The sequence below is a fragment of the Ictalurus punctatus genome, chromosome 7 (genome assembly GCF_001660625.3).
Source record: "Ictalurus punctatus breed USDA103 chromosome 7, Coco_2.0, whole genome shotgun sequence".
NCBI classification, from domain to species: domain Eukaryota; kingdom Metazoa; phylum Chordata; class Actinopteri; order Siluriformes; family Ictaluridae; genus Ictalurus; species Ictalurus punctatus.
The window spans coordinates 28,359,673-28,381,071 of record NC_030422.2 but is presented as its reverse complement, the minus strand read 5'-3'; the positions used below and the strand labels follow the sequence as shown (position 1 = coordinate 28,381,071).

Sequence of the window (21,399 nt, the reverse complement as noted above, 5' to 3'; positions counted from 1 at the left end):
GATCACTAAAGGAGACCTGAGTGTAAAACTGCATGTGATAATCGCAGTCCCAAGGACATCGCAGCAACCGTAGTCCCAGCAACCACAGCGAGAACGTCCATGTGGAATTGAGGTCCAAAACCATCTCCATGGTACTTCAAGCGGCACCGTCCTCGGCGATCTCCAGGCCGTAGCCTCCAGTTAATGAGCGCTCCATCCATTTGAATTTTCTAGATAACTGATAACTACAGTTAAATTTCACCACCAAGAAATGGCACAAACTTTTGCATAAAAGTTTCATAAGAGTGTCTCGTTCCTACTATCGTTAGCCTCCGTCCCGCTCTTTCTCTGTTCCCCTCTCACGTTTCTCTTTTTAAAGACGGGTATATTATTACCAAGCTGCTCTGTTCAATATCTGATTGTTATACAAAACAGGAAGAAAAGAAAAGGCACAAGTGTGTTTAATGGAACCGGAATAGCATTGGAAGGAAGGAAGGACATTTCTTATTACTTTTATAAAGCTGTGCAAGAGCCAGGTATATTTGGAGAAGAACCTGGTTGTGCTTGACAGCCAGTTCTTTAGATATTAATGAGGACTTCAAAAACAGCACCTCTGGGTTTTGTTTAATCAGCAGAGGTATTAAGAGCCGTCTCGCCGCCTCGGAGAAACTCGTCCTCCGAAAAGCTGTCAGACTGACTTCTCTTCGATCAGTCTCTCTCACACTCACTCACTTACTCACTCAGAATAACGCAAATCACGTTTTCCAAACGTGTCTGATTCAATTACCTGCAGAGTATTTCACATTCACTAGCATTCAGAGGAAGTATTTCAGCATGATAACATCATTGGGTTCATCGTGTAGATTAAATTCTCGTTTGTAAAGCACATTTGCGATGTTGGGAAGTGATTTTGTGGTGGGAAAATGGATGCAGTGCCAAAATTTATTGTTAGTTCAATAGTATCGCATGGCAGCGGGTAAAGTTGCCGCTTCTCAGCTTCAGGGTCTGTTGATTTGATCCTGATACTATGCAGGGTTACACAAACTTCCTCCAGGTTCCACCAAAATATGGTGGTCAAATTGGCGACTCTGAATGACTCCTAGGTGTGAATGAGTATGAGAATGTGTGTGATGGGCTGGCATACTAATCAGGTCGACCAAAACGACTGAATGAGTAGTAGTGCGAATTTTTACACGTTTTTCACAGTTCTACGGTGAGGTGCCGGAAAATCGTGTGAACGTGATTGTGGCCAATCTGACGGTGACGGATAAAGACCAGCCCAATACGCCAGCATGGAACGCAGTGTATAAGATCACAAGTGGAGATCCGACTGGCCGCTTCTCCGTCCCCACTGACCCCACCACCAACGAGGGACTGGTCACCGTTGTCAAGGTTAGTAAAAACATCCCGAATCCATTTCTAACGCACGCTTGCTTCTTTGTTTATGACTCCTGTTGTTTATGACTCCTTCTTTTGAAAAAAAACAAAACAAACAAAAACAACAACCGGTGCTATAGACATTGTGCTGTCCAGATTTGGAAACTCTTGAAAAGTCCCTTGTTTCCATACCTGGAAAAGTATAACAATTCAGAATATTTTAAAGTCTATCGTCTTAAACTGGGACATTCCCTCCACTCAAACAGCCCATCGACTACGAGACAACCCGGACGTTTGTGCTCACTGTAGTGGTGATGAACGAGATCCCACTAGAGCGAGGCATCCACCTTCCCCGCCAGTCCACCGCCACCGTCTCTGTCCGTGTTATCGACGTCAACGAGAGCCCTTACTTCGAGCCCAATCCCAGGCTCATCAGGCTGGATGAGGGCATGCCGGCCGAGTCGGCTCTCACCACGTTCGTAGCCCAGGATCCGGACCGTTTCATGCAGCAGATCATCAGGTACACGTGATGCTAATGAATAAATAAGTTTATATAATTAAACAATGTTCGAGGTTTACTTACAGTTCATTCCAGTCCTCTAATCACATGCTAGGGTTAAATTATATATATATTTATATTTACAGTTCAAATTGTAAAAAATTTTCAAAAGGGGATCATGGGCTCATATACCCCACCAGTCTTTCCACTGAAGACACCAAAATGATATCAGTACAACAAATACACATACAATATGAATCAATTAACTACTTGGTCTAACTCAAAGATAATTAATGTGTCGCATAATTGAGAATCCTCAATCATAATAAATTCTGATTTACTGCCTTATTGAATAGCATTCATTTACACACTGTTAGAAACATAATCCTGTCCATCATGCTGGAAGGTTCTTAGGTTTTAAAAGTTCCAAGTAGAATCCCTTTAGAAACTAAAATGCTACCTATCCAAAGAACCCTTGAGATGCAATTTTCTCAACATGAGAAGAGTACATGAGTACTTCCTGTCTCGGTGCACAATTGATTTATATGGTTGTATGTGGAACTTCTTAATGTTGATTGGTAGTAGAAAGGTTCTAATTTGTTGGTTGGATCTGGAAACTTTTAATTCTTTGGTTGGATAGTGAAATTCATAATTTATTTGTTGGATGTGAAAATGTTCGTAATTTGTTTTGTAAACATGTAAACGTTTCAAGTTCATCGGGAAACGTTTCAAGTTCATCAAATGGGAATTCTTAATTTGTTGTTTGGAAATTCCTAATTTCTTGGAGGTGGAAATTCTTAATTTGTTTGTTGGAAATTCTTAATTTATTTGTTGCAAATTCTTAATTTGTTTGTTGGAAATTCTTAATTTGTTGGAGGTGGAAATTCTTTGTTTGTTGGAGGTGGAAATTCTTTGTTGGAAATTCTTAATTTGTTGGAGGTGGAAATTCTTTGTTGGAAATTCTTAATTTGTTTGTTGTAAATTCTTAATTTGTTGGTTGGAGGTGGAAATTCTTAATTATTTGGTTGGAGGATGGAAAGTCTTAATATTTTTGTTGGAAATTCTTAATTAGTTGTTTGGAAATTCTTAATTTGTTTGTTGGAAATTCTTCATTTTTTGGTTGGAGGTTGAAATTCTTAATTTGTATGTTGGACATGGAAATTCTTAATTTGTTGTTTGGAAATTCTTCATTTGTTGGTGGAAATCCTTAATTGGTTGGTTCGATGTACTTAGACGTGGGTTGTTATGGAAACTTGAACTTGCATGAAATTAAACAACCTATTAAACAATCCAGCACCCTAAAGCATGCTTTGGTTCATTCTGCCATCACAAATCACAAATTCAATGCAGAACCCAAGAACAAATGGTCTCCTTTTGAAGTTGAACTAACAGTAGAACGGACATCAATTCAAACATTCTTTCTGTCTTAGATACTCGAAACTCTCAGACCCAGCTGATTGGCTGAGAATCGACCCAAACAACGGACGCATCACCACCATCGCTGTTCTGGACCGAGAGTCTCCGTATGTTCAGAATAACCTGTATAACGCTACGTTCCTCGCCACCGATAACGGTAAGTTTGAAACACGACTTGTACAGTCACTACTATGTTTAAAAAATTACCATTGAGTATTAAACTAAAAAAATTCAAACATAATACCTAAATAATAGTTTTTTTGGGGGAAAAATCTCTACTATTAATTAATCTGTCATTAAATATGACATCACTCCAGAAAAAAATTAGCTGCCAATAAATATCTAAGACAAATAACATAAAATATGAAAGTATTATATGCGTATCGACAAGGATGTTGTGTTTTCCTTAGATGAAACAATTAAGCAATAAATAAATAAATAAATAAAAATGCTAATTAATTAAAACACATTTTTTTTACTCCCTAGATATTTTTTCCTGCATCCCTAGGCGTTTTTTGTTATTATTTATTTATTTATTTATTTTTAATCCACACCCACACATACAGTTTAATATAGATGCAGAAAAAAAAAAATCACTGCATTTTAAAGAAGAGATTTCACAATAACAATAAAATCTTTCTGGATGATTGAATCTCATGAATTATGCAAAATATCAGCAGGAACATAAACCAACATGGTTAAAAAGAAGGCATTTGATTCCTTTAAAACCTCCTCTCATCTTCTTCCTCCCATTTCCTCACTGACGGATGATTCAGCAGGTCTGTCAGCTTGACTCAGACCACTTTCGCTCCAGCTCATCCGAACCGCTACGTGTAATTATTTTATCTCTCTTGACTCACACTGACTCATGGCGTCTTTTTTTTTTTTTTTCCAGGTGAAATGTTTATCTGTGCTGAAAAACAAGGGCAATGCTGAGCTCTCGAGCTCTGCCCAGACATATTGCTCACGCTCTCCTCCTCTACACATCAGAGGTGTTCTCAGGTTTCTCACCCAGGAGGTGCGAGCGCAGCGCCATATTTAGCATCAGCGACAGAGACACCTTAAGCAAGGTGAACGCGCGAGCATGCACCCCGTGGATTCGTTCACTTTAGTAGCAACGCCGATGCGGTTAAACGCTAGAGCGTGCCGCTGATGAGTTAGCGTGACCTCTTTCTGAAGAGTCAGAGCTTTGGGCAAGTTCTCTATTCCTGCACTCATGACCTCCATTTCCAAGCTGTTAAAAAAGCGCCACCGCTGATTGGCTGATTGGAGTGGGGACAAATTTCAAACACAGGTCATCCGGCTCAGAAAGGATTCACCGCGTCGTTTAGGAAGACCGATGAGAGCGACGGACGTTGGCCGGCACTCGGTGCATGCTGGGATTTTTGCAGTGCTTAAGTTACGGTATCCAGAATCACCCCGGTGTTAAACGAGGTGAACGATTTCGTTTTATTAATCTCTCGCGAGTGATTTATTCAATTCGGTCAGGAATGGAAATGAATGGCTCACTTTGTAAACAAGGCGCTGTTTGGTTCACTGGCAGCATTTGGAGCACGAGCTGAGGCCAGTAATGACAAAGCCTCTTCCAGTAAAAAGATTTGTGGTTAGAGATGGCGCAGCGTTGGCCAAGCACGGTGGCTTTCTCTGTGGCCTAAACAGCAAAAGCTTCTTACCGCACACGTTCTGCTTTAACATGCAGCATGTATCACCGGCGGCGCTATACACGATACAAACTGTACATTCGCAGAACGCAGGATAATGTGAGAAGCGGTTGGTTATCCTCGCTGTGCTGCGGTGGAGTGAGAAAATGAGTTTACCAAATTGCATATGGTTATGAAACCGAGACCACAGGGAACGCACAGCACCAGTCAGTTCCAGCTGTTCTGAGTGGAGGGCAGTTAGCTCGTTTACCCCGACGTTGTTTACATATATACCATGTGGGTTTTAATTGGTGTGTTTGTGCAGGCATTCCTCCAGCCAGTGGGACGGGCACCCTGCAGATCCTGCTGCGCGACATTAATGATAACGCTCCTCAGGTGTTCCCTCACGAGGTCGAGATGTGCGAGAAACCCGAAACTAACAGCATCAACATCACGGCGCTGGACGGAGACCTGAACCCCAACGCCGGACCCTTCGCCTTCGAGCTGCCTCCACGGCCCAGTGACATCAGGAGGAACTGGACTCTCACACGCATCAATGGTGAGCAACACACACGCACACACACATCGTTATTAGCACTATGTGATAATATAAGGCACACTAATGTTCTAAAATATATCTTTTTTTAATTGGTCATGTTTGTCCATGTTTACAGAAAATCTTATATAAAATCTTACATAATGTTATGTAACATATCAGTGATTTTTTTTTTATGCTTATTTAAATTTGTCACTTCTATTTGACTGACAGGTTTTTGTTTTTTAATTCATTTGTAACATTTGAACAAACCATTGTCAAGTACAGGTGTCGAATGTGCACAGTAGGCATACAAACTAGGAATAAAAAACTAAATAATAATAATAATAATAATAATAATAATAATAATATATTTTATACACAATGCACATTTCTCTTGCTACAGCAAATAACAGGAATATAATAAAAAAATATAATAGGAGAAATGAATACTAAGCAAAAAGCAGGCCATTAAATATTAGAAGCAAAAACTCTGAAAAAGAGATTTAAAAAAATATAAAAACAAACAAATCATATAGTTACTATTTTTTAAAAAATAGTAACATTATTAATATATTATTAGAGCATTGATGAGAGCATTAATGATGGAATAATAATAATAATAATAATAATAATAATAATAATAATAATAATAATAATAATGAAACATCAGAAATATTTAAGAAAACAGCAAGATATAAAAATTTAAAAGCAAAAAATATATTTAAGTTCTTGAAGTAGCATATGACGATAATAATAATAATAGTGATAATAATAATAATAATAATAATAATAATAATAATAATAATAATAATAATAATAGGAAGAAGAAGAGAAAGAAAGAAAGAAAACTGAAATTAGATTTTTTTTTAAAAGTCCTTAAAAGTTTTTTTTATTATTATTTTTTTTTTAATAAAAAAAAAAACTAGGTGAAGCTCTGACTTTTACGCAACACTTTGAGATATCTCCAAACCCCCTTTGAGTTATAGATGTGCCAAATGCCATTAAAAAAAAAGAAAAAGTAATATCTGAGATCAAAAAAATGTTTCACAATCAGCGCATCGGATGGTGAGGTGTTTGCGAGAGCAGCACTCTCTTGATTATGAATATGATGTCAATTCTGCACTGTTTTTTGTCGTTGTTTTTGTTTTTTTGGAAATCTGGTCTCAGCCTAACGAGGACAGATGGCTCGAGTGGAGAACAGAGCACAGAGACAGACGCTCAGTGCCACACAAGAGAACAGACTGGACAAATACTAATTCAAAAGCTGGTCAGAGAGCACAAAGCGCTTTCCTTTTTGCCGTGACTTCTCCGAATAGTGTCTAAAAAACAGATTTTGCTGATTTGTCATCAAACGGTGACATTTCTGCAGCTTCCAGAGTGGCAAAGGATTTAGATTCGCAGCTTATTAATCCACCGATCTCCCAATAATGCAGCTTAGGGATAAAACAGCTTTCCGTCTAATCCGCCTGCCCCTAATCCTTTACACATTACACATGTATTCCTCCACATTCATGGCCTTCTGCTCCGGCACGAAACCCTCAGACATTCCTGCCTAATTGCACATCAGTTACGCGATCAGATGTGTGATTAATTAAAGCACAATCACTTCATGTAGGAAGTTAATGGATGGAAATGGATTGGTTTATTTATTTATTTCTTCGCCGTGTATAAAGAAGCTGTTGTTGTTTTTGTTTTTTTTTTCATAACAGCTCATTCACAGGGACTTGTACCACAGACCCTCCATATAATCTAAAACTAATAATAAACCTTTTTTTTTTCCCCAAAATGACCTAACAAAGAAAAACACATGTAGTGTAAGTATATGTTTACTTTATGGGAAGGAGTCTCCGGCGTCAGCGCTTTGTAACAGTACGTTTTCCCACCGCAGGAAAGTCGGTCACATGACAAGCTATATATTTTTTCCACGGTTTCAGGTGACCACGCCCAGCTGAACCTGAGGATCGGCTTCCTAGAGAGAGGCATCTACGAAATCCCGATCCACATCACCGACTCCGGCAACCTGCCCATGTCCAACACGTCCTACCTGCGCGTCAAGGTGTGTCAGTGTGATCAAAACGGAGACTGTACTGATCAGGAGTTCCTCGTGGCTGCCGGACTGGGCACCGGCGCCATCATCGCCATCCTGCTCTGCATCATCATCCTTCTCAGTGAGTGGAAAGACCTGAAGAGATCAGAACAGGCGTATAATACATGACCGGGGTGTTACTTATTTACAGTATTGTCTTGAACCTGTTTCATTTCATTTCAGCACAGTTACATTTCTTGTCCCAGATGACCTCCTCTTTCTTCACTAATACAAATAAAGCTTTCGTTTTTTTTGTTTGTTTTTGTTTTGTTTTTACTGTAAACTGTAGCGCATCACAGATGTAGTATTATCCTTTTTAAAAAAAAAGACAACAGATTCACGCACGTAAGTTGTGTGATTCGTCACGTAAGTGAACGTGATGGAGGTTAGGATGCATGCAAATACAGATAAGAGCTTTATTTAAGAGAGGCGGGCAGACAAATCCAAAATTGTGACGCAAAAACGCGTGGTCAGAAACAGGCAACGGGGTCAGGCGATCTGCAAACGGGCATAAAACAGGCAAGGCAAAAACACGTAACGAGAAACGAGAGCGAAGACAAAACGAGGAACGGGGCGCAAACGCTCGGTACGATGATAACACTCAATACTTTGCGACGTACGAGATACACGAGGGGTTTAAATGACAAACGTAATCACGGGTGAAACACAAGACAGCCGAGAACAATGAGGACGCTAAACAGGAAACAACCGATGAAACTACAGGGGCGGAGACAGGACATAAACCATAAGAAAAGTGTACGTGTAGACAGTTAACAAAGTCAGCGTCACGGAAAAATGCAGATTTGAGGTGTATGACTGTTAGAAATCTCAACAACAAATCCCTGTATTTGCATGCTGGAACTTGATTGGCTGTGGCATTTTATGATGTAATGATACTTCCGTACTAGCTACTATATCTATTAGGTACAAAAAACATTCCATTACTTATAATGGAGTACATGCATTACAGATTTGTTCAAAAGTATTTCCCTTTTGTAACAGACCCATTAAACAGTATGAGTATTATTAGAGTAGTTTTTAATAAAAATAAAACAATACATAGTAGAGAAACGTGGAATCCTGTGTTTTCTCTCTATGTATTTGAGGCTTTTACTTGTTTACATGGCGTTAAGTGTAAAGGTTGCACTCAAAGTTTAACAGCGCAGTGTTTATGCGACTCTGAACACAGGCATTATTACATTACTGACGCTTGAGGTGAAGCCATGCAGTATGGTTACGCCTTTATTCTGGCCTTCTTATAAATATTTACAGAACACAGATGTTTATCAAAATCTCTCTCTCCGTCTCTCCCTCCCTCTCTCTCTATCTATCTATCTATCTCTCTCTCCCCGTCTGTCTCTCTCTCCGTCTCTCTCTCTCTCTCCATCTGTCTCCCTCTCTCTCCATCCCTCTCTATCTATCTATCTATCTATCTATCTATCTATCTATCTATCTATCTCTCTCTCTCTCCCCGTCTCTGTCTCTCTCTCTCTCTCCATTTGTCTCTCTCTCTCTCCATCTCTGTCTCTCTCTCTCTCACACTTCATCTGTCTCTTTCTCTCTCTCCATCTCTCTCCCCCGTCTCTGTCTCTCTCTCTCTCTCCATCTGTCTCTCTCTCTCTCCATCTCTGTCTCTCTCTCTCACTTCATCTGTCTCTCTCTCTCTCACTTCATCTGTCTCTCTCTCTCTCACTTCATCTGTCTCTCTCTCTCTCCATCTCTCTCTCCCCCGTCTCTGTCTCTCTCTCTCTCTCTCCATCTGTCTCTCTCTCTCTCACTTCATCTGTCTCTCTCTCTCTCCATCTCTGTCTCTCTCTCTCACTTCATCTGTCTCTCTCTCTCTCCATCTCTCTCTCTCCCCCATCTCTGTCTCTCTCTCTCTCTCTCTCTCTCTCTCTCTTTCTCTCTCTCACTCCATCTGTCTCTCTTTCTCTGTCTCTCTCTATCTATCTATATCTCTCTCTGTCCCTCTCCGTCTCTGTACCTCTCACACTCACTCTCTCTTTCTCTCTCTATCTATCTATCTATCTCTCTCTCTCTCTCTCTCTCCCCATCTTTCTCTCTCTCTCCCCCATCTTTGTCTCTCTCTCCCACCTCCCTGTCTTTGTCTCTCTCTCTCTCTCTCTCCATCTCTCTCTGTCTCTCTCTCTCTCTCTCTCTCTCTCCATCTCTCTCTGTCTCTCTCTCTAGTCCTGGTCCTGTTGTTTGTGATGTGGATGAAGAGGAAGGATAAAGAGCGTCAGGCCAAACAGTTGCTGATTGACCCCGAGGATGACGTCCGAGACAACATCCTTAAATACGACGAGGAAGGAGGTGGCGAGGAGGACCAGGTACACACACACACACACACACACACACACACACACACAATCAATTAACCAATCAATCCTTTTCTTCTTCTTTTAAAAAAACAAACAACAAACTTATTTCCGAGCTTGATTCACAGTTCAGCACACACACCTATAGTATATACAGTACAAGTTTCACTTTTCCTCTACAGATACACTCCAGATGCAGAGAGTGATTTCAGCAGCAAGCAGATAAAAGAACGCACACACTAACAGATTTCCTATCGTTTGAATGAATTCAGTGATTGTACATTTTCCGAGGTGTGGAGAGAAACTCGTGGTGCAGGAAGATGTGTGTGTGTGTGTGTGTGTTTGTGTGTGTGTGTGTGTGTGTGTGTTTGTGTGTGTGTGTGCTGGAGGAAGAGCAGAGAAAGAACAAGACTAAAGAAATAAGAACATTTGCAGTGCCTGTCAGAGACAGCAGTGCATTACATCTTTTTCCCTCTCCAGCTCTCTCCCTCCTTGCTGTCGTGCTGAGACTAGAAGTGAAGTTGATAAAAAGGTTTTAGTAGATGGAGTGATTTTGAACATGCAGCACACTTAAAATAAATATTAAAATAAATAACTATAAAGCCACAGTGACGTTGAATTTATAACGGGTGCTTTATGGATGGATGGATAGATGGATGAGTGGTTGGAAGGATGCAAGGATGGTTGAAAGGATGAGTCGATTGTAGTTAGATGCATGGAAGCATAAATACATATCTGTTTGAGTAGATGGATACTGTGAAGGATGGATGGGCGGGGGGATGGATAGATGAGGTGATGGATGGATGGATGGATAGAGGTCATGATGAATAAATGGATGGATAGATACATAGAATGGATGGAGGATGGGTGAATAGATTTATATAGCGCTTTACATTGATGGGTGTGGGGGGGGCTTGGGGATCTCCTCAACCACTACCAGTGTGTAGCATCCACCTGGATGATGTGACGGCAGCCATAGTGCTCCAGAACTCTCACCACACACCAGCTATTAGTGGAGAGGAGAGGAGAGAGTGATGTAGCCAATTCAGAGTTGGGGATTATTAGGGGGCCATAATAGAGAAGGGCCAATGGGGGAATCTCATCAGGACACCGGGGTTACACCCCTACTCTTTATAATTTATAATTACGACAGAGAGTCAGGACCTCGGTTTAACGTCTCATCCGAAAGTCGGTGCTGTTTTTAGATGATTAATAGATGCTGGGATGGTTGAAGGATGGATGCACTGAAGGATAAATAGATGTTATGATGGATGGATGGATTGATGGATGGATGGATACATACATAGATGTCATGATGGATGGATGGATGGATAGAGACATAGTTGTCGGAATGGCTAGAGGATGGTTGAATAGATTGATTAATAGATGCTCTGATAGATGGATGGATGGATCGGTGGGTGCCGTGTTGGACGATGTGATTGAATTGGTGTTTGAAATGATCACTAGTTGAACGCATGGGCGAATTCCAGATTTGAGTTGAGTGGATAGATAGATGGATGAATGGGTAAATAGATGGTTAGAAGGCTTGATTGTAGGTGGATGGCTGGAGGGCTGGTTGGATAGATGGATAGACAGACGAATGGATGGTTGGATTGTACCTAAGCACAATTCCTAAGCTGGAACTGTGTGTCAAAGTGAGTGGAATGAACACACTGTATCTGAGATATCTGACAGTTTAGCTGCTAATCCGGTGCTGGCTGGTGCAGGAACACGGAGGTGGGGGTTTAGTGCTTAGATTTGTGAGTAGGTGAGTGTGCCTCAATCCAAGCTGGGAGATCAAACCACTGTGAGGGGTCACAGGGTTGGGATGAACCAAGTGAGGACCTGAAATGGAAGTGTAGAAAAGTGCTTCTGATGATGCTAGTGTTTAAAACATACAGTACATATATAAGCTTAGCATACCGTATGTGTGAGAGTGGAGTCGAGCACCAACACTACCTGCCTTTTTGTTTGTTTGTTTTTTTGTTCAACATAAAACTCGACTTTTAACAGGATTAATTCAGTTCAGCTCCTCTTGTTAAAACCATGCTGAGTCACTGAAAAGCCTGCTGCTCCAGTTCTCCACTATCCCACGATGCCCAGGTCCTCAGCAGAGCTGGTCTAATCCTATCGCAATAGCGATGTTAATGGGATTACAGTAAGTTTACGGAGAGCTGGAGCTTTGGGCCTGAAGCACAATTAGCCTAGAGAAGCTAACTATGAGTATGTATGTGCGTGTAGGATTATGATCTGAGTCAGCTGCAGCAGCCGGACACTATGGATCCGGAGTGTGTGAAGCCCGTCGGGATCCGCAGACTGGACGAGAGACCGCTTCACCCGGAGCCTCAGTACCCGGTCAGATCGGCTGCTCCACACCCCGGAGATATCGGAGACTTCATCAATGAGGTAACACACACATGCAGACATGCAAACACCTACACATTTCTTTTTCTCAGTAATCCGTTTTAATTTAGTTGTTTTGTTGTTTTTTTTTTTTTTAAATAAAAGCTGCATTCTTGGGTTAATGAGGACCAGCCAGATGTCCTCACAAGTTCAGGGACTCATATCCTTGTGGGAACATTTGGTGCCCCATCAAGATATAACACCAAGACCACCCCACCCACCCCCCACCACCATACACACACACACACACACACACACACACACACACACACACACACAAAAATATTATACTCGGTCCAATATTACATATCTGTAAGTGGCAAAAGTATGTGAACCTCTTGGATTAGCAGTTAATTTGAAGGTGAAATTAGAGGCAGGTGTTTTCAATCAATGGGAGGATAATCAGGTGTGAGTGAGCGCCCTGTTTTATTTAAAGAACAGGGATCTATCAGAGTCTGATCTTCACAACACATGTTTGTGTTCATGGCACGAACAAAGGAGATTTCTGAGGACCTCAGAAAAAGAGTTGTTGATGCTCATCAGGCTGGAAAAGGTTACAAAACCATCTCTAAAGAGTTTGGACTCCACCGATCCACAGTCAGACAGATTGTGTACAAATTGGAGGAAACTCAAGATCATTGTTACCCTCACAGGAGTGGAGACCAACAAAGATCTCTCCAAGAGCAAGATGTGTAATAGTCTGCGAGGTCACAAAGGAACCAGGGTAACTTCTAAGTAACTAAAGACTTCACACATTGGATAATGTTAATGTTCATGAGTCCACCATCAGGAGAACACTGAACAACCATGGTGTGCATGGCAGGGTTACAAGGAGAAAGCCTCTGCTCTACAAAAATAACATTGCTGCCCTTCTGATGTTTGCTAAAGATCACGTGGACGAGCCAGAAGGCTGTTGGTAAAATATTTTGTGGATAGATGAGACCAAAATAGAACTTTTTGATTTGAATGAGAAGGGTTAAGTTTGGAGAAAGGAAAACACTGCATTCCAGCATAAGAACCGTATCTCATCTGTGAAACATGGTGGTGGTAGTGTCATGGTTTGGAACTGTTTTGCTGCATCTGGTCCAGGACGACTTCATCATTGATGGAACAATGAATTGTGAATTATACCAGAGAATTCTAAAGGAAAATCTTTCTGTGAAGTGAATCTGAAGAGAAAGTGGGTCATGCAGCAAGATAACAATCCTAAACACACGAGTCGTTCTAACAACAAATGGCTAAAGAAGAATAAAGTTCATGTTTTGGAACGGCCAAGTCAAAGTCCTGACCTTAGTCCAATAGAAATGTTGTGGAAAGACCTGAAGCAGCAGTTTATATGAGGAAACCCACCAACATCTCAGAGTTGAATCTGTTCTGCACTGAGGAACGGGATAAAACTCCTCCAAGCCGATGTGCAGGACCGATCAACAGTTACCACAAACATTTATCTGCAGTTATTGCTGCACAGCGGGTCACACCAGATACTGAAAACAAAGCTTCACATACTTTTCCCACTCACAGATATGTAATATTGGATCATTTTCCTCAATAAATAAATGACTAAGTAGAATATTGCGAAGTAGATTATCTGTCCTTACGCTCTGCTCATATCATGTTCACGTAAACTGGAACTCAGACATTTACACACCTTGTTTTCCTACTCAGCATCAGAGGATGTTACTGTTTCAGTTCCAACCCCTTTACTGGTTTAAAAAAAAATGCATTTTAGTTTATATTGTTTAACAATAAATTTGTAATGTAAGTAACGTAATTTATTGACATCAGTTTATTTATTGTAATCAAATTACATAATTTTAAAATGTAATGCGTTACTTTACTACGTTCTCAGAAAAAGTCATTAGAATACAGTAAAACTTTGTAACGCGTTATACCCAACTCTGCCAACACACACACACACACACAAACACACACATTCTCAGGTGATATCAGAGATGGGTTTTTTTATGATACACTGACTATTTACTGATTCTCACAACACAATTATTCTTTTTTTTCCTTTTTTTCTCCACATTGAGTCACTCAACACTCAGAAGCCAGAGGCACTTAGCCATAATTGCAGTCTCTTTATTTAGTTTTTTTTCCAAGAATCATAGTTGAGGTTCATTGTAGGGAACTGAGTGTGAGCCAATCTGTACTCACACTATAAAAAAAAAGAAAACCAAGCAGGCAGGGGTCAGAACCAGGAAACAGCGAAAGACATGACTTGGACTGAAAACTAGAATACAGAAAACCAGAAAAACGCAGCTCAGAGCCACAGAAAGCGTCGTTATTACCCGTCAGGATGTACTGGGCTGGGGGATGCAGCTCAGTTCATGGGCCTTTTCATTTACAAATATAATTTGAGCCAGGGACCTGAGTCACAAAAGCCATGTGATACCATAAACCGTTCACATTCTAACACTACTGCTTGATAGCACCATTGTCAACATTGTGTTCGAGAGCTGTGAGAAAAAGAAACAAATGAAAATATCAGAAATCGCTGAATTGTTTACAGTTTACAGGGAAACATGAATACTCGATATATTTTAGATCCTGTGTGACCACTAGTCCAAATCCAACTCCCGTACTCAGAACCACACTATATGACGTTTCTAAACAAGCAATAAGTGCATATACATCTTAGCAGATTAATAAGAAAGGAGTAGGAATCCTAGTTAGGTCGTAGCCATCCATGGGCAGGAGTCCGAGAGAGAAATATGGGCCGTGGTCTCTTGATGGAAGGGATGGCTTCTAGCCAGTAGCCAATCATGTGCATTCTTGAGCTCATGGTATGTGGAAGAGGGCAGACAGCACTTTGCTCAGAGTGTGCTCGGCTGCCCTGTGCATGAGAAGCTGTTTGAAATAGATGCTGGCTTCATGAGTTTTGGTGCTAGCCTTCTAATGAGACGAACGAGACAAAAACGACTAGACCTGCAAGCCAAACCTTTACCTATTGGTCTTGTCTGGTATTTTTCAAAACTCAAAGTGGTCACTTGAGGAGGCCATTTGACTGACTTTTCAAATGACCAACCATGATATGTGAAGGTGCCTCAACTCACAACCAAAGCACTCTTTTACGACGTGTGATTTACGTCCATGGCAGCTTGACTTTCTATCTTGTCTGTCTGAGAGAATTGAAGCTCATTCTCTTTTACGAGAATGATGGAAGCCCGGCAGTATGAGAGTCGAACGTATTTATACACCGCTCTCTCTTTTTACGACTAGTGCTGAGACACGGTTTACATTTACTTTTTCTACACTTGCCTTATTTTACTGGCTTTCTTCCTCTTTTCTTTTTACTACCAAGGGTTTTGCAGAGTGGAACTCTGCCACTCTCTAGTCTATCCCTCTTTTTCGTTTCTTTCAAACATGTTTTAAGGTAAGAAGGGCATCTTTCAATAGGTCTTTCGAGCGAGAATGTCTCTGAGTCAGTGGTGCTCATTTCAATCTGTGCCAGGTTCTTCACGTCTTTCTGTCTTCACAATTGAGCGAACAAATCCACTTTGCCATTTTCTTTAAAGAAACTCTCTCCCAAGGCCCTGCAGGGACAGTTTGTTTCATTTTCTCCCTCTCTTCGCCCAGCTGGTACAGACGGCCTTGGCTTGATATATGGGTGCTTATTTATCTTATCCCTTCATCTTTGAAGTGCAGAGCACTTTGCTCAAGAACATCTCTCTCTCTTTCTCTAACTCTCTGGCTCTTGTGGTGAGCCAGGGATGAAGGGGGAAATGTCTGCCGGTTGCTACGTCTCGCTGGCGATTTTCTCATTACCTGCCCAGCATGGTGGCGCCTTTCTAATTCTGCTTCTCCTCCCCGATCCAGAGACCTGGCATGAAAGAAAGAATGGTTGGGTTTAGTAGATACACTGACTTGGATAAGTATTCCCCTTCTTTGAACTTTTCCACATTTGACATTTTCATGGCACAATTATGTGACTTCTGATGGCGACTGGGTGCACTACAATTAATTTAGGGGCTTCACACCAACAGACATGAATAGCTATGCAATCACAACTTTTAATAATTTTGCTTAACTATGTTGATTTTTCCCCACACTTTGATTTTGTTCTTTCGGCTGCTCCAGTCAGGGAGATCATTGGTCCACCATAGCAGATCATTTGATTTGGCACGGGTTTTATGCCGGATGCCCTTCCTGACGCAATCCCCGACACCGAGTGCAACCCCCAGTGGCTGGGTTGGTTCCCTGCCAGGGAATTGAACCCAGAGAATGCAGGGTCATTAGCCACTAGACCACGAAGGACCTTCCCCGGGTCATGGCAGTGAGAGCACAGGGTCCTTAGCCACTTATACTGGCAATTTTGTACTATAAACATGCGGGGAAATGTCATCTCGGTGCCTTCACTGGGAAGATCTTTTGGGCTGTTTATGCAAAACAGTCTGTAGAGTTCACACAGAATTGTGCGAAAAACAAAACAAACAACAAAACATCCAATGAGTTGCAGTTCTGCTTGGCGGAGTCGCCTTGTTGAAGACAGAGCTAGAGATGAGAATGGCCAGACTGGTTTCGAGCTGACAAGAAGGCTACGGTAGCTCAAATAACCAGAAAATAAGCAGAAAAGTATCTCACAGCACATCAAGTGCCATACCTGTCAGCCAAGAACAGGAATTTGAGGCTACAGTGGGCACAGGTTCACCCAGACTGGACAGTTGAAGAGAGCAAGGATAGGAACACAGATGTAGCTACATTTCTCTGAAATGTTCATGAATTATTTTAGCTTTTATTTTATTGGAAAGTCAGTATATCTTTGATAATCTCCTATACTCATTTAAATCCCGTTTACTTCAATCCCACCTAACTTGGCTCTTCCCCGCCACAACAATTGATCATATCATTTGGCAAAAAATATTCTTTTGCTTCACCATGCTCGGCAATATCATGACGTGTTGGTGAAGGTCGTTTTTCAATAATTGCTAGCAAACAAAAAGAGAAGGCTTTATTTATATAGCACTTGTATATAAAGTTTCATGCTCAAGGTCGCTTTACAAATCCGAAAACAATTTTTTTTTAAAAAACGGACAATAATCACAGCTTAGCGATTGTTGATTTAGCTGTAATTGTATGCTAGCAGCGTTACTGAAGCATCAATGGTGAGAGAACATGCTGCTCTTGGTTACAGTTAGTCTTTCAAGGTACTCTTTCTTAGCCAAGGACAATGTTTAATTTCAGTGCTGAAAACAGGCCTTGCTTTTGGTATCATTTTTTCCCCAATAGCTGAATCCTGTTCTGGTCACAGTTCACCTCAGATCATTATTAGTTTCCATGCTGAGAAAGCTTCGTGTCTCGACCTTTCAATCTGCAAAGTGGAGGTCGGTTAAAAATGAGCCGAGCAGACCCCTGGAGCACGGACGAGACGCCCATTTGTGCTTTTTCTCACAGCTCCAGGATCGGGCTGTTTACAACAAGCTAATGAGACGATATTAAGGCTTGGGAGGTCACGTCACGTAATGTCACAGGATCGATCCGCCATTTTGTCCGCATGAGCTGTTTGTTTATAACTAATGAGTAGACGAGTGTCAGACCTTATTTGAAATCAATTACTCACCTCTATAACTGTAGAGTTACCGTCGGGATAAGAGCGGAACCCCGTGAAGGTCGTTGAATAATACAGACCGTTTGTTAGGTAGCTTTAGCTAGCTGCCATGTTTTAATGCTACGTAACTGTTCGTGTCCAGACAGTAGGACGGCTTTTAACCAATTTTCCTCTCATGACATTACGTGTCCAAGCGCTTTATCAAGCTGTCTGTTTTAAATTCTTTTTCCACTGACACAGAAGCCAGGGTTAAAGTCTGTGCATGTATTCGTGCTGCTTTTGAAAGAACGATGCATGCAGGATTCTGACCTCAAGGCCCTTTGTGCTCCAGTTAATACCACCAATTGAAAAAAGAAAAACAAAAAGAAAACCAAGCACATTCTCTGAGGCATTTCTTTCAAATCGGGTCCTCTCAAGCAAATACCGATCGGAAATATAGATACAGTGATACTCTCGGGCTTCAGGTTTACGCACTTGAGACAAGCTACTTCTGAATAACAGTTTATTGTAGTACATAGCGTGGAGGGAGTGGGGGAGGGGGAGTTGGATTGGGAAGGCTAGGGGGAGCAACATGGCCTGCTGATGACCTGTCCTCCCCACACGTCGTGTTACACTCCAGACAAAGTTGTGTTAGTGCTCAGTATGTAAAGACTGTCAACTAAAACCTTGCACTAAACATGACATTCGATGGAATTTAGGAGGATTTGGAGACATGACTAGAGTTCTTACGACTCAGGTTTAACGAGAAGCAATGACTTCCTGCTCTCGTCCTTATGCTTGCGATCCGTTACATCCGAAGTGCATCTAATAGTAATATGCGTTACTTAAGCTCTTAAAGTGAAATCTGAGACATTTACTGTCTAAGCTTAACAGATATTTAACCGTAAGTCTTTTTTTTTTTTTAACAATGTTATTATAATGCAAGGGCTTTTTTTTTTGTTTGTTTGTTTGTTTGTTTTTTTTACCCGAAATTGTTTTATTTCTCTTGCACTGCAGCGATTTGTCGCCGATGACGTTTTTATTTTTCGGTAAGTGGCACATTGTATGTTTTACAGTGGTGGAAAACTGAGAAGTGACAGCGTCAACCTGTTACAAAGCTCTGACACTGGAGACTCCTTTCAAAAAAAAAAAAAAAAAAACAGAGAAATAATCATCTTCTCCCAGAATACAGAAAGATATCAGTGTTTACGCAGAAGGGTTTTAGTCTGTTTGTATTGAGTAGTCCCCTTGTTAGTTGTTGCGACACCTTCTGACCAATCAGAATAGAGAATCTAATAGCATAATTGTGTAAATTGCATTAATATACATTGTTAAAGACGAGCTGAATAATGAAGACTTCTTGCTAATGTAATACAAGGATGAGTTTTTAAGGCTTCTTCATGTCAAGCTGTTTTTTTTCTGGGTTTTTTTTGTTGTTGTTGTTGTTGCTAAGAACATACACTTTCAACCTCGTGTTGGTTGCAGCTTAATATGCAGTTCAGCTCCCCATGACCAACTCTACTCATATACACAAGAACTTTCAGAACAATACACATCTGACCCAAGGTGAAAAAGTTGGAAGTAAGAATGAACAGATGAATTATTTATGTGAAAGTTTGTTGGTTTTTTTTTGGGGCTGAACTCGTTTTATTTTTGTTTGGTCCGTGCAGGGTCTGAAAGCGGCCGACGGCGACCCGACGGCTCCACCGTACGACTCGCTGCTGGTGTTCGACTACGAGGGCAGCGGCTCGACGGCCGGCTCGCTCAGCTCCATCAGCTCGTCCAGCAGCGGCGGAGACCAGGACTACGATTATCTCAACGACTGGGGACCGCGATTCCGCAAACTCGCCGACATGTACGGAGGCTCGGACGAGTGAGGCGCAGCGAAAACGAGGGAGATAACACACACATGCCTGGCTTTTCTCTACCCCCACCCCCATTCTGACTGATGGATGAGGACTTGAGCTTCTGTCAACCGATTTTCCCCTTGAGAACAGACGGATTTAAGCAGAAAACTAAAATGTATTATGAAAAAAAAAAAAATAAAAAATGATCGACAAAATATACAAAATCCTAGGCTCAGTGTTGTAGTGTAGGCAGATTTATGCTTGTTGAAGGCTTTTGGCACTGAAGATGATTTGGAGATGAGCGGAAGGGGAGACTGGGAAGAGAAGAAGAGATGACGTCACTGTTTTTGGATTGTAGGCTACCATAAGCGCTCAGTTACACTGACTTGAATTTTACAGTACAGAAGCACTGGGATTTAACGTGCCTTTTTGTACAATTTTTTTTTTTTATTTTTTTTTTTTTGATCTGAAGGATTAGTTTGTAGTATGTTCAAGGCTTTAATGGTACTGACATTCGGAGTAAGTTTCAAGACAAGAAAGTGTTAATTTCTGATCTGCTTCATGATGTTTCTTTTTCCTGGTTACCATCTACAAAAAAAAAACTCGTTATTTAACGAATTTATGAAGAGATCAACAAAGAAAGATCAGTGTACAGTACAGTAAAAATGTCGATTTTTTGTTTTCCATTGAAAGTCACATGTGTAGATGGTTGCAGATGGAGGGAGTTGTCAAGAAAAAGTTTTACTTTGCTTTCTGAAGTGGTATTACATTTTACAAAAAAAAAAAAAAAAAAAATAGGCAGCAGTCGTTTCCTTTCTGCTCGCTCTCATTCATGTGCACTTCATTCGCCGCCATCTGATGCCCTCAGTTTTTACTCTACTGTAAAAAAAAATGTGTACATATTTCTTTTATTTCTTCTTCTTTTACTTTCGATGTAGTCGATAAAGAAGTGCGAAAATGGTTTCAATCTTGTAAATGTAAAAAAAAAAAAAAAAAAAAAAAAAAAGCAAAAATCAGGTTACGACATTTTTTTTTTTGCATGTTTTTATCTTTTCACAACGATGGTTTAAAAAAAAAAAAAAAAAAAAAAGGACCTCTTTCCAAAATGTATGTATGGAGTGCTAAAAACGATTTCAGCTGATGCAGGATATGTGGAAGGTACAAGTCGTTTTTTTTTTTTTTTGTAAGAAAAAAATAAATAAAAGAGTCAAAAAAATGAATAATGGTAAGAAAGTTACTCCACAAAAAAAAAAAAAAAAAAAAGAAAAGAATCAAAAGCAGGACAGAATGAGTAACATTATCAGCACAAGTGTTAAATTTGTACCAAAAAGGGACGAAGGTGATGGTGAGGTGGGTGGGGGGGGTTTGGGTTGGGGGTTAAGGGCGGTGATTGTTGCTGGTTTTAATCAGCTTTAAGAGCCGGAAAAGTTTCTGACACACACACACACTTTGTGGATAATCTTATGTACTGGAATTCCAATTATTCACCCCGAAACACCTGAATAAAAAGGCTAATTTTGGAGCTAAACGCTTTGTTTTGTTCGTTCCCGTGTTTTCTGCTTCGTACATCGAGCGTCAAGCCTCGATGCGGAGCTCTGACACTGGAGACTCCTTCCACGAATGCTTCGGAAAACTTCAGCGTCACACAATTCTAACACGAACCTGTTATTTGAATTATACTGAATCATTGCTGCCGTTATAGAAACACAATCCACACCTTCTAACCAACCAACACTGACAATTCAGCAACGCCATGGTATACTAAA

General features: G+C 40.8%; 1 protein-coding gene across 1 annotated transcript in view; it reads left to right on the top strand.

The window, feature by feature from the left end:
* The window catches only part of LOC108267314 (cadherin-2), a 103,230-nt gene extending 82,414 nt beyond the window's left edge, over positions 1–20,816 (top strand). Inside the window, exons 9-16 of the mRNA XM_017471329.3 lie at positions 1,186–1,371; positions 1,623–1,876; positions 3,286–3,428; positions 5,237–5,470; positions 7,384–7,617; positions 9,726–9,865; positions 12,095–12,259; positions 19,457–20,816. Of these exons, the coding sequence (XP_017326818.1) occupies positions 1,186–1,371; positions 1,623–1,876; positions 3,286–3,428; positions 5,237–5,470; positions 7,384–7,617; positions 9,726–9,865; positions 12,095–12,259; positions 19,457–19,663 (1,563 nt within the window). The 3' untranslated portion in view covers positions 19,664–20,816. The remainder of the gene's footprint in view (positions 1–1,185; positions 1,372–1,622; positions 1,877–3,285; positions 3,429–5,236; positions 5,471–7,383; positions 7,618–9,725; positions 9,866–12,094; positions 12,260–19,456) is intronic.
* Positions 20,817–21,399: the final 583 nt, after the last annotated feature.